General features: G+C 44.2%; 1 protein-coding gene across 1 annotated transcript; it reads right to left on the bottom strand.

Annotated features, from left to right (window-relative positions):
- LOC307182101 (uncharacterized protein C1orf50) lies at positions 1-14,033 on the bottom strand. Its single transcript, XM_079913230.1, has 5 exons — positions 13,898-14,033; positions 13,654-13,769; positions 8,534-8,620; positions 7,901-8,032; positions 1-7,536 (listed from the first exon to the last, which is right to left on the bottom strand). The coding sequence occupies exons 1-5, from the start codon at positions 14,001-14,003 to the stop codon at positions 7,336-7,338; spliced, it is 642 nt and encodes a 213-aa protein (XP_079769356.1). The 5' UTR covers positions 14,004-14,033; the 3' UTR covers positions 1-7,335.
- Positions 14,034-14,170: the final 137 nt, after the last annotated feature.

The raw sequence follows: 14,170 nt of genomic DNA, 5'->3' as shown, positions 1-14,170 counted from the left end.
AGTACGTCCCCCAGCCCCCATACTTGTTGGATCAATGACAAGCTGAGTAGTTGACACTCAGTCCTGAAAACAGGAGATTTTAAGTAGGGAAGTGACATGGTCAGGTTGGTTTAGAAAGATTATCCTGGCAGCCAGCATGGAGGAAGGCTGTGTAACACTGCATGAGCTGAGGGGGGCTGGAGCAAAGACATACTGTTGGACAGCAGCAGAAAGGAATGAGAAGTAGTCAGACCAGGAGCCACTGTGAGATGGAATGTCAAGAGTGTGGGAGAGGAGTGAGAGGCAGGAGGCAAGAGCCTCTCTGAGGCGTTTAGGTTCCGCAACTGGATGAATATGTGCCACAGAGAGAAACGTGTTAGTACTGGGTAGGATCCCAAGCACCAGTTCTAATACCTGCCCCACTTTCTCCGACCTACCCAGTTGCTAAGTTCCAGCAGCAATAGCTTCCAGGGCCCCACAGAATATGCGAAGAGAAGGGGTGGAGCTAGGAGGTCAAGTGACTCTGCTTCACCTTGCAGCCTGGAGGGGGAAGAGAAGTATAGCACCTAGCCTGTCCCGAGTGGCTACTAGCCACTGGGCACTGTGCTCAATGCTTTACAGACGTTATAGTCATCTTACTGGATTTTCTCAAATGCCCCTGATGTTAGTATTAGCATTCCCATTCTCCAGAAGAGGAAATGGCATTACTCGATTTTACTGAAGGTTACACCGTTATTAATTAGTGGATCTGAGACCTGAACACAGTTTGACACTGAAGTCACACCTAAGGTGTCTGAGAAACTAAAAGGGAGACTCAGGATGGAAGCAACTTCAGCTGTGCTGGGAGTCCAAGCCCAAGAGTCAGGTCAGCTCCTTTCTATCATTTGTATTTCTCTTCATTTTTCCAGGCGACATGGACCGTTAAAGTGGCAAAATAAAAATGGTCACATAACGATCATAATACCGGCTTTAACGTTTAGCCAGATTTACATTCCAGCTCTAACACTTGGCAGATGTGTAAATTTGAACAAGTTACTTTGGTTTCCGCAACCAAATCTGTAAAATGGGATTGCCGTGAGAATTAAATGAGCTTATATGAAATGCTCAGCACAGCGCAGCAGCTCAGTCATCATCATCACCATCATTCTAAGGACGTGATCATACCTCTGTTAGCCTGGACATCCCCAAGGCTCCCTTCAGAAGAGGGAGACGAAGCAGGGAGAGCTAAGAAACACCCTCCTCCCCAACCACCAGAAGTTTCTAGCTTCCTCCCGTTCTGGAAAACAAGAACAGTAGGGTGACTGTCTACACTTGTCCTAACATGATAGCCACTAGCCACATGTGGCTCGAGTGCATGAAATGTGGCTAGTCCGAATTGAGGCAGCTGTACATTTACCAGAGTTTGAATACTGAGTTTTAAAAAAATACGTAAAATAACTAATTTTTAGTATTGTTTGTTAAAATGTTAATATTCTTATATACTGGGTTAAATTATTAAAGTTAATTTCACCTGTTTTTCCTTATTTTTTAATGTAGCTGCTAAAAAATTTTAAATCACACACGTGGCTCACATTCTATTTCTCTTAGCTGCATTGACTTAGACGCCCTGCAGGATATAAGTACGGAGCTGCAGATGTCCATCCATCCATCCATTACTAGAGTATTTATTATGTGCCAGGCACTATTTTAGGTGCTAGGGATATAGCAATAAACAAGACAGACACTGTTTCTGCCCTCAGAGAACTTACACTCAAGTATGGGGCAAAGGCAACAAATGTCTAGTCACGACAAGCGCCATGGAAATCAAAACAGGGTCAGCAGTATTTTGATGTGAGAGGAGCTGGTACTTCTGATAGGGTAATGAGTGAAGTGATATTTGAGCAGGGACCTAAATGTTGAGAAGACACAAACCATGAAAAGACCTTGGGGGAAAGGTTCCAGGCAGATGGAGCTACAAATGTAAAGATGCTGGAGCAGGAACAGGCTTGATGTGCTGATGAGCTGAGCACAGTCAGTGGGAAATGCAGTGAGTACTGAGAATGGTACATCACATAGAACCTTGGCAAGAGTTTGGACTTTATTCTAAGTGTAATGAGAAATTTGGGGGTCATTTTTTACAGAGGTATTATAACCTGACTCACATTTTTAAGAGAATGACTACAGTCTCTGTGGAAACAGAATGAAGGAGGGTGAGAGTGGAGGCAGGGAGGCAAGTTAGGAGGCTCCTGCATTCGTCCAGGCTAGAGATGTTGGTGGCCTGGACTAAGGGGGGAGGGGTGGAGGTGGTGAGCAGCAGTCAGATGTGGGATGTATTTTGAAGACAGAGCTGAGAAGACTTGCTGATTGGTGTGGGCAGAACAAACAGAATCAGGATGACTTGGGTTTCTGGCCTCAACAGCAGTGTGACACAGGTGCTGATGGAAAGAGAGGGACTGGTAACAAAACAGGTTTGGGGTATAACTCAAGACTTCCATTTTGGGCACGTTAGGTTTGTAATGACATCAAGTGAAGCTGTTTGTTCGATAAATGAAGTCTGCATAAAACTCAGGGAGGGATCAGGACTGGAGACACACATGTGAGTCAAGAGCATACGGGTGGCATTTAAAGCCATGGGAAATGATTAGATCACCTAGTAGAGAAAGAAAAGAGGGCCAAAGACTTGGCCCCAGAGCAGTCCAAACTATAAGTGTCAGGAGACAGAAAAGATGCAGTCAGTGAAGCAGAAGACGATAATATTCCAAATCAAAATGAAGAACAAAGCTTTTCAGTAGGAAGTAGTCCACTGAATCAAATGCTGCTGGGACCACGGAAGTCTAATTACTCCAGGCACTTAGTAGCTCCTCCCTCCCAAGCTCTGACTCCTTTAGGGAATGAACCCTATCTTGTATGTGGGGGGTTTGCACATGGGCTTTAGTGCCAGAGATGTGGGCTCAATTGTTTTTAAGTTGTGTGACCTCAGGTAAGTTACTTATCTTCTCTGGACCTTGATATACATCGTCTGCATGCTCATCACTAAATACTCAAGTGAACTACTCCTATAGTATCCCATATGCACATGTTACTCTGTCACTTTTGTATTTTAACTTCTTCACACCTCTATGTAGAGATATTCTAGGACTGTCCTAATCGGCCAAAACAGGTTATGGTTATAGCTATGGTCAGACTTTAATCAAATAGTAATGTCTGAGCCTGACCTCTGCCACTTTTTATCTGTGTAACCATGGGCCAGTTGCTTAATGTCTGAGATGCCCCAGCTCTGTAAAATAGGAATACTGTATAATACCTCATAGATGGTGGATTATATAAAGATTAAATCAAACAGTTGGCTATGCTTGGCAGAAAAAAAGCTCACTTAACAGTATTTATCATCTTTGTGTCTACACCACCAATACTCTCAATACTTGTGGACTGACTGATAACTTGAGAAGGTAAGGACACAAGCAAGCCTTCTTTCCCTCCTTCTGGAATGCTAATGTGGAGAAAAGGAGGTAGTGTTAGCTGTTACACCCAGTGAACCAGGCAGGGCCAGCATGGTGGATTATTGAGGCAAATACAGATTGCTAATTATTTTGGAAAATAGCAGGGATGTCTTCCTCGTCCACATTTTGTTGAGTGGATTCCCACCATCCACACTCTTTTTTTTTTTTGCAGTACGCGGGCCTTTCACTGTTGTGGCCTCTCCCGTTGCGGAGCACAGGCTCCGGACGCGCAGGCTCAGCGGCCATGGCTCATGGGCCCAGCCGCTCCGCGGCATGTGGGATCTTCCCGGACCGGGGCACGAACCCGCGTCCCCTGCATCGGCAGGCGGACTCTCAACCACTACGCCACCAGGGAAGCCCCATCCACACTCTCAAGCCAGAAAGTCAAGCATTATCTAAGATTCTTTCCTTCCACTCATTGTGCCACATCGTATTCATTAACAAGATGGCGATCTACTGTACTTTCAAAATGCCATACTTCATCAAGCCTAAGATGCCATCCACTGTTAAGACAAACCATTATTAAATGATGACATACTACTGACATCTAGAAGCATCTAGGTCTGAGAGATTAAAACGTGGGGGAAGAAAAGTACATTTACAATTGATGAAATACAACACCTCTCAGTCCATCACCATCTTTGTTCAAACCTCCAACATCTCTTGCTTGGACTGGGCTGGAGGCTCCCAGTGGTTTCTCCCCCGCTCACCCTCCACTGCCAAGATGAGCCTTCTAAAAAGGCCAATTTTACCAACTCCCTACCGCCAACCCTTCAATTAGCTCTCCTCTCCTACCGCCTGGCCACTATTCTTCACTGTAGCTACAATTCCCCAAATGTCGTATTGCTTCTTGTCAGTGTCCCCCACGTGCTATTTTTTGTCTAGAATTGCTTTTCATCCGATTCCTCATCTACCTACCTCCTAGCTGTTAGAAGTAAGAGTGTTCTGAAAAAAAAAAAAAAGAGTGTTCTGGCTGGGACCTATCTCACTCCACCCTTCCTGACTGGCAGGATTACTCTGGTCGATATGGCTTGTTAAGTGGATATCCCTTTGTTCATTCACAAATAAACTCCATCCAAAAATAAACCCTGCCCTAACCCCCAAAGACAACCTTCCTACAGAGACGACAGTTGGAGCCTCCAAACAAGCTCTAACTCTTGCTTCTTTTTCAACACCCAAGCAGGTGTCAGCTCTTCCAAAAAGCCTTCTCAAATTCTCCAAGCTGAGTTAAGCAGCCCTCCCCGGTGCTCCATGATATTCCATGTGCACCTCTATCATAGTCCTTCTTATACCATGTTGTAATAGCTGACTTGCTTTCTCCCCCACTAGACCGTAAGCTTCCTGGAAATAGGGGCCTGTCTTACTCACCTGTGTCATTCTCCAGAATCTGGAACCTGGAAGGCACTTAATACTCAATAATTAAGTATTACTCACTTATGGATGGATAGATGGATGGATGAGTGAAAAATGGTTACTGTTTATAATCACTGGGTCCTAGTCCCCCTAGGAGATGCTACCTCCAAAATCACTTCACAACGCCACTTTCTCTAAGCTTGGTAACTGGCTTAATCAGGAAAGCACAATGGCACCACCTGGTGGTCAGTGCCAGGAGCACACCTTATTGAACGGAAGAAAGTTTGCTCCTGAATCACACTGCTCTCTGTTCCAGTGGTTAGGATAGATGTCAAGGGTGAGGTGGATTTGCATTTTCAAAAGATCAAGCTGATGACTGAATACAGAATGGACTGGAGAAGGGACCAGAGGAGGAAGCAGGAACACTAGGGGAGGTTATTCTGTCAGAGCTGAGAGTCGTGTCCAGATCTGTGACTTCAAAGCCACCAAGCCTAACCACTTTGTAATACTGCCTCTTCCAGCCACAGCCTTCCTTCTCCCTCTCAACTGAGCAGGGCGGCACACAGCTTCTAAGATTCAAGGATTTCCACCTCCTGGTATTCACACCCTTAGGTAATTACCTCCCTCGAGTGTGGGCTGGCCTAGTGACTTGTTTCTAATTAACAGCACAGCCAAGGTAGGAGATGTCACTGCCGTAACTTCCATCCTGCTAGCAGACTCTCATCCTTGTTGGCTTTGATGAAGACAGTTGCCATGTTGGTAAGACTCATGTAGCAAAGAACTAAGGGCAGCCTCTGGCTAACAGTTCATTAGTAAACAGAGCTCCACAGTCCTACAAACCCTTGAGGAACTGAAATTCTGCCAACAATTTAAGTGAGCTTGGAAGCAGATCCTTCTTCAGCTGAGCCTTCAGATGAGGACACAGGCCTGGCCAGTAATTCGACTGCAGCCTTGTGAGAAAAGAAACCCTGAAGCAGAGGACCCAGTTAAGTGTGCCTCAACTCCTGATCCACAGAAACTCTGAAATAATAAATGTGTGTTTAAAGCCACTAAGTTTGTGGTAACTGATGCAGCAATGGATAACAAAGCACCTCCTCAAAATGTCATTATCATGCAAAACCTTCTGAAAATCTGGGAAACTTTCTGTAGTAAGAATCAACTACTATACCACTAGTGTGTGTGTGTGTCCCATTTCCTGCAGCCTCCCAGCCAGAGGCTTTCGCGGCTGCCTCCAGAGCATCCTCCTGTGAACTGAGTGACCAAGTATCATCTGTGTGACCTTGACAGAATCGAGTCCCAACCTCTGCTAGGCCCTTGTGGACCATTTACAGCTCACAAGGAGCGAAGCTTATAAGGAAAGGCCTTTAGCACCAGGATGAGATTGTGGCATCACCAAGCAGATCAACACAAAGGACATTCATCCCCAGAAAGGAACTTGGGCAATTTGATTTCAAGTACAGATCTCTCACTCCTTTTACAGCATGTTGTAATAGATTATATGGCACTGAAGAAAGTACAGCAATGCTGGCTGTGCTATCAATTTAGCTAATTCCACTGAACAAACAGGAAGTGAGGTAGAGTCCCACAAGAGCTCAGTCAGAATCAGCATAGAGTAACTCAGCCGAAAAGCTTCTGTTAAGTTCCTGAATAATTCAGGTCAAAATGAATTTTGATCCGAGTTAACTCATAATCAACAGGTTGGCTGTTTTTCTTGTTTCTCACCCACTGTCCTACTCTCTTTTCCACAATATTCTAAAGTTGCCACTTAATGGATTCTTCCTGCTGCAGATGGCGGAACTCTGGATCTCCTGCTCAGTGGGGCTAGAGAGTGGATTCATAACGTTGTTAGTGGTAGCCTCCAAAATCTCTTCCAAGTCTAAAATCCTGTGAGTTTAGAGGCTGACTGTCCCGAAACCTGGCCATTGCTGCTGCCTTAAATTCTCCAGTCATCCTAGCTCGGCAGAAAGAGCAGAATGGGACAAGCCAAACCTTATCAATCGTGCAGAAATACCAGAACCACATACTCGCTCGCAAGCCAAGCCAAGCTGTTTATCATCGCCAGTACCCAACATTCTGGTTCCCAGACGAATCTGAAGCTGGAGTTGCACCAACTGTTCAATAGCCACAACCCCAATCTCAAACCCTTCTAGTTACTAAGAGACTAACAACAGTCCTCTCTGGAAAATGACCTGCCAATCTTTTCGAGGGAAGAAGAAACCCTTCTTTCTCTAATGCTCTGACTTATGGGAGAACAGATGGAGATAAAGGAGAAGGAAAGTACACTGGCCAATACTCTGAAACTGACGAGTTGCGTATCTGTGACCTGGAGAGGATCCCAAAAGAGACTGATGTGATTCTTTACCATCCCAACTAAAAGTAATAACGACAGCATTTACATTCACACAGGACCACTTTCAAAGAAGTTCATGATTCCCCTACATGTCCTCGATTCTCATGCCACCTCCCATCAAGGCAGAGATTGGGGCAACAAGGAGGTGACAGGTCCTAGCCATGACAGCCTTTGTCAGAGTCCACTCTCAGTGGAAGTGAAGCCCTGGATGCTGGGTTCAGTGCTCGGAGGCAGAGCCACTGGCTGGCTTAGCAACTTGGTCACGATGCTGATTCTAGCATCCTGCTTCTCAGCGTCCTCATACGGAGTCCAGGACAAGTCGTGCTGTAGCTTGTACGCACCAAGGAAGTCATGTGGACAACCTGTCCCCCATTCCTAGAGAAGGCAAAGGAGTCAGTTCTGATCAGGGCAGGAGATAAAGAAACTGAGCTTGTGTCCTAATTCTACCACAATTTTCTTTTTTAGCTTTTCACTCCAGACCAGTCAGAATCATTCTTGGAAACCATTACATTACACATCAGATACCTCCCTTAACAGAGATAATGACTGTGAAATAACTTAAGCACATGCATATTTTTCAGTCATGTCTGGGCTCATGCCACCTCCAGTTTTCTAGAAAACCACTTCCCAACCCCTATACCTACATTTTCTCACACACACCACACACACACACCAACACACACCCAAGAATTTCTCAAAGACAAGAGTAGATTTTTGTGCAAAAATTAAATGTTCTTACCTTTGGAGAAATAATGGAAAAATACCGCTGACCACTCTCCCGTTTATAAAGGTAGTAAATGTTGCCAGGTTTTTTCACTATATTACAAGCTACATGGTGCAAGTCAGCATCTCTGCGAGCATCCTCCAATACCTAAGAACCGCAGAGGTGTAACCAATTAGGTATTAGGTAACAGGCACTCATACTCAATGACCATCCCACTCAAAATCTGGAAACCGTTCGATGCCTAGGGTCCTGCTCCCCCACAGCAGTGAATCATGACTGAGATCCAGATGATACTGAAGAGAAAAATTACACGATGTTATGCTACTATGCTGTAAAAATGCCTTTAGGAAAATTGTATTTCAAAACGTTGAGTGTTACTGGCTTTTGAATGGTTTTTACATTTCTTTCCAATTTTTCTGTGGTCAGTACATTTCTTTCATAGTTTCCCCTCAAAATGCTTTATCTCACTGAACTTTCTCCCAGTGAAAACACTTATACTTAACCTCTTGGGCTTATTCTATTTTACTCAACACTTCTATATTTCTAGGAGGTACTGAAACAAGTAAGTTACAATGATTATAAGCAAGTTCAGTCAATCCTATGAACTAAGCGAAGAAAACGAACGCTTACCTAAAAGCCACTACTTACTTTCCTGGCTTGTTCTTGCAAATGTTCGATTTGCTCGGCTATGACTGTCAGCTTGTTGGTGGCATTTGCTCTGACAAATTCATTAGCCTAAGGTGAGAAAAAAACTGAACTGTGGATAAGGATAAGACTTCTACGATGTTCTTATTTAGATCCCAATGTTATGTCAACATCTTTGCTTATGCCTAAAATACTCTTCCCATTCTCACCATTCCCCCATGAACGCCCACTCATCGCAAGGCCCAGCTCAAACAGTACTGCTTACAAAAAGCCAATGCTGACACGACCCACACCACAGAAGTAAGTGCACCTTTTCTTTTTTTTCTTTTTTTGCGGTACGTGGGCCTCTCACTGTTGTGGCCTCTCCAGTTGTGGAGCACAGGCTCCGGACGCACAGGCTCAGCGGCCATGGCTCACGGGCCCAGCCGCTCCATGGCATGTGGGATCTTCCCGGACCGGGGCATGAACCCGTGTACCCTGCATCGGCAGGCGGACTCTCAACCACTGCGCCACCAGGGAAGCCCCATAAGTGCTCCTTTTCTATTTCCCAAAATGTCTACCTTGTACACTCTAGATTCTAGTCACACTCAAAGTTTTCAGTCTTCCAACATGCCCTGCTCTCTCTTGCTTCCAAATAATATGGAATATGCCCTCTCCTCCACCCAATATGTTTCCTTCTTGCTCTTCTGCCTGACTGACCCCACTTATTCCTCAGGTCTCCATTTTTTTTTTTCTCACATTTAAACATTTCTGAAATCTGGGATGGGTTTTACAATGAAAATCCAAAGACACTTTTGGTATGCCTCTTATCACCTGCTATATAGGATCCTAACTATATATAGAAAGTATCTGTTAATCTGACCATTACCTCAGTTGAATTATTTACATCACGCTTAATTATATTTCAACTTATATTTGCATTCCTAATTGTTACTTAAAATGTATTTTCAAAAGATTGCACTATGATGTAGACCTGAAACAATTATAATATACACAGAGGACTGTCTGCCATGTGCTAGGAAATTCAACTGAAGGCACTGGAAATTGCTTAAAATAAATAACTTTCAAAACTAGGAGAGACAGGTGTGACCAATTCATGTATCGGGAAGGATTATCACTCAGACATCAGAAATCCATCAGAAACTTCCAGATTACTTTTCACAAAAAGCTGATTAACTATTTTTTTTTTTTTGGCCACACTGCACAGCTTGCAGGATCTCAGTTCCCTGACCAGGGAGTGAATCTGCGCCCTGACAGTGAAAGTGCGGAGTTCTGACCACTGGACCACCAGGGAATTCCCCCCAAAACTGATTAACTTCTAGTGGCATACAATTAAGTTAAGGAAAAGAAAGTAAGAGGTTAAATTTGAACTAAGAAATATTAAGAGAATTTGCTGGTTAGTTGTGGAAGCTTAAGGTAAAGGTCAGGTATAAGCCATGTTATGAGTGAATAGAAACAACTGAGTAAGCTGAGTCAAGCCTCTATCTGTTCCACGAATATACACTTAGCAATTACTGTGTGTCAGACACCATGCTAGGCACTGCACACATTGGCAAACATGAGAAAGAGGTCCCTGCCTTCATTAAGATTACAGTCTAATGCAACTATCCTTTAGAATATGAAACAAGTCACATATGTAATTTAAAATGTTCTAGTAGCCACGTTAAAAGTAAAAATAAATAAGTAAAATTAATTATAATAATAGACAGAATTCCCTGGAAGTCCAGTGGTTTGCACTCGGCACTTTCACTGCGGTGGCCCAGGTTCAGTCTCTGGTCAGGGAACTAAGATTCTGCAAGCTGCGGCCAAAAAAGATAAAAAAGAAAAATCTAATATTTTATTTAACCTATCAAAAAATATCATTTCAACATGTAATCAATATAAAAATTGTTAAGAGATATTTTACATTTCATATTAAGTGTATATTTTATATTCACAGCACCTATCAATTTGGATGCTGAATTTTCTTCGGAAAAACTTGATCTGTATTGAGACTTCATAAAATTTACAGTTGAAAGAGTTGATTCACATACTCAAATTGTTCCAAACATACTAAAAAGTTTCCAGTAATTGAATCAATTACCAGGTTTTAAAATTTAAATTAATTAAAATTGTTACAGGGAAGAACAGAATCTGACTCCATGTTGAATCTGTTTCTTTTACTTTAACCTTTGCTTTTCACTGCTTTTGTTACTATAATCCCTAAAATGATGCTGTCTATAGCATAAGCATACATAATGGCTTGCCTCAGGAACCCTGCCCCTCTGCCTGAATGTTAAACTAAAGTGCTTTTGTTCTGCTCACAAGGAGACATTCTGACCCTGCCCACCTGTGAATGGCTGCAAAAAAGAAGAAATTAACACATCCCCTCCCCAAAACTAGCCAAGCCAGGAGATATTTTGCAAGACTTATGGCCTCTTTACTTCCTCACCTCTTCCCTCTCTCTGTTCTATAAACGAAATCGGCATCCAGACCCCGATAAGATGGCACCATAGGACGTTAGTCTGCCAGCTTCTCGGACACCCGGCTCTCCGAATAACGTCACTATTCCTTGCCTCAACACCTCGTCTCCCGATTTACTGGCCTGTTGTGCAGTGAGCAGAGCAAGCTTGGGCTCGGTAACAAATTTACATTAAAATTTAAAACTCAGTTTCTCAGCTGCATGCACTAACCACACATTCCAAGGCTCAACAGCCATATGAAGCTAGTGGCTACCATATTGCATAGCACCGCCCTGGGGAGTGATACAGACACCAAAAAGAAAGACAATTAGTGCTGTATGTACTTGGAATAATGATGCACTATTATGAAGGAAATAACCATAATTATGTGCTAGAAGCAGATCAAAGATAACGAATGAAGCAACTGGTTTAATAACAGGGAGTGGTGAGGACTGCAGGAATTAGAATGCATGTGTAGTCTAGAGGCATTCAAATTCAATTTAATAATACTGTCATTTGGATGGGGTGGGGTATAGCCTTCTACAGATAAGAGGGCCAGGGCTTCCCTGGTGGCACAGTGGTTGAGAGTCCGCCTGCCGATGCAGGGGACACAGGTTCATGCCCCGGTCCGGGAAGATCCCACATGCCGCGGAGCAGCTAGGCCCGTGAGCCACGGCCGCTGAGCCTGCATGCCTGGAGCCTGTGCTCCGCAACGGGAGAGGCCACAACAGTGAGAGGCCCGCGCACCGCAAAAAAAAAAAAAAAAAAAGAGTGCAGGGACCAGATCATGTAAGGCTTTATGGCCCTTGACACAAGAATTTGCATTTTGTTCCAAGGACAATAAGGCACCTTATGGCCAAGGAGAGAATAGGTGGTTCCTAGAGTTAGGATAGTTCTGGGTTAGGGTTAGGAGTGGCCTTACAATAAATCTCCTTTCTCTTAAGGGGGCAACAAATCTGTCACTTGTGCACAAATGAGCCTAATTAAAACAGAAATGAGAGAAAGAGTACCAATAATGATAAGCACAAACTCTGGCCCTAATCACTCTGAGGCCCTTTGCATACTGTCTCATTTAATTCTCATAACACCTTATGAAGTTGGAGATGATGAACTCCAACTTCACTTTCTCATTTTAGGAATTAGACTCAGAGAGGTGAAGCAACCTATCCAAGGTTTCATAGCTAATAAATGGCAGTTAAAGATTTCAACACAGATCAGTCTGATTCCAAATTTCATGCCTTAAAACCAGGGTTCCCGAGCTTTCACACACGAACGCCTAAATGGCATGTTAAGAAGTCAGTCCTGCTAGAAAGTACATTTCAGTACACAGATTGAAATATGCTTGATTCTCTTTATCTCCATAGTGTTTTTTCTTCAGCTTCTCAAAGACTAATACTGGAAAAATGGAAGCAGCACAACGATGCATCCTCTGTATTTCACTAAATTGATTATAGGCTAAAGGACAAAAACCGTGTTCCTTCTTTCTTTGTTTCAGGCCATTGTAATACACATAATGGTCACTCAGTAACCCACTGAAAATGTTTTGCCTAAGATCTGACTTTGGGAGCCTCCCTCCCAATAGGTGATCTGATTAAACAGACACATAATGTTCTCCTAATCCATAAAAGTTTGACCTTGCTTCCCACCTCTCTAGAAAAGAGAAAGCACATGATTTGAATCAAATGAGCTTTCCTAAGCATTTGAAAATTTCTTAATTAAAAAGAACAAAACTGAAGTAGAGAGATGTACATGTAAGGGAATTTGAGCACATTAATTATTAAATTTTTTTTGAGCAAAACGAAGGCCCTTGACCATAACCAAGGCCAAATGTGATCGTGTATACAAGGACGAGGGGAATAGCATAAACTTTAAAGTAGCAAGGCCCTGTACCTGTACATATCAAAGAGGATTCTACAACTGGACGTATTGGTAAGAAAGATTAGATGAAATCTGGTTTTTCAAGAAATTTAGATCTAGGAGCTCTCCTAGTTCACACCCTACACTTTATAGATAAAGAAGCTGAGGTCCAGAAAAAAGTAATTTATCTCAAGTCACAATGCAAGTTAATATCATAGCTGAGATTAAAACGCATGTGTCCAAACTCCCCGTGCTATTTCTGTTACATCATATTTCCTCCTTATTTTACTTCTTTCGGCAACCAATGTCTAAGCACTGGGCTTGGGAATACTGTGTCCAGTGAATGAAGACAGAGGGCAAAACTTAGAGTCCCTGCCCTTCTAAAAGATGTTAAGCTGTACAAGCCCTCAGGTCAGAAGTAAAGATCTTAGGGAAGCAGTTTAAAGTAAGCGGGCTATGCATCCCTGCAGAACTGCGTTAGAGTGATCTTGAAAGGTCCCTGGAAACTTCCTTTCACGTGTCAAATAGGAAGAATAACTGTACTGCCTACCTGACAGGGCTGTCCTAAGGCCCAAATGAAATCATGAATATTTAAAGTACTGTGCAAACCTTCCCACGAAGGGAGATTATGGGCACTCACTTTGCAGCTGAAGGGGTCTTTGGTCTCAGAAGATCATTTGGAGTCAGGCCACCGACTCGCCATGACCATCAGTTTTCCCCGCGTATAAAATGGAGACGAGAACAAATGCTACCCCACACTAAGTGGTTTGGAAGACCAAACGTGCACGAAGCTGGTCATTTACTTTCCCAGCCGCACCTCCTCACCTTCTGCACCTGCTCTGCGAGCGCCACGAGGTCTAAGGGGTCTCCGACCCGGTGGGTGTGGTAGGGGCTCACCAGGGCCAGGCCGCCAGGGGTCGGGGTGAGCTCCACTAGGGCTCCTGCGACACATACCCAGGAACACAGGCCGTGAGCACCCGCCCTCGGCCTCCCGCGGAGCCCGGCAGACTAGCTACTCCGGGAGGGCTTCTTTTCCCCAACTGACTCCCGCCCCGCCTAACTCCCCAACCTGCCGCTGACAGAACTCCTTGGTTTTCTATGACTCCCTGAGTCGTCCCGGGCGTTGCAGCGTCTTCCACGACAGCAGCGTCATCCACGACAGCAGCGTCTTCCATGACAGCTGGGTTTCCGATGACAGCACCTTCTCCCTACTACCCGGGCGGCGCGAGGCTGCAGAGCATGCGCAAAAAGGCCCATGGGCGGAGCTTCCGTGTTCCCTGGCCATTGGGCGTCGGAGTTGCCCGGAGCTCGGAGGCGTGGCTGCGGCTGGCGCTCCTGGTTC

Source organism: Stenella coeruleoalba, assembly GCF_951394435.1.
Source record: "Stenella coeruleoalba genome assembly, chromosome: 1".
Lineage (NCBI taxonomy): Eukaryota > Metazoa > Chordata > Mammalia > Artiodactyla > Delphinidae > Stenella > Stenella coeruleoalba.
The sequence above is the reverse complement of the archived record's forward strand: the minus strand, read 5'-3'. Positions and strand labels throughout refer to the sequence as shown.

What these genes read in the sequence shown, in the direction of transcription:
- LOC307182101 (XM_079913230.1), bottom strand. Translation starts at nt 14,003, where the DNA reads ATGGAAGACGCTGCTGTCGTGGATGACGCTGCTGTCGTGGAAGACGCT. An exon ending in TCGCAGAGCAGGTGCAGAAG is followed by an intron (nt 8,621 to 13,653) that starts GTGAGGAGGTGC and finishes TTCTCACCTTAG; the next exon opens with GCTAATGAATTTGTCAGAGC. An exon ending in TGCAAGAACAAGCCAGGAAA is followed by an intron (nt 8,033 to 8,533) that starts GTAAGTAGTGGC and finishes TGCGGTTCTTAG; the next exon opens with GTATTGGAGGATGCTCGCAG.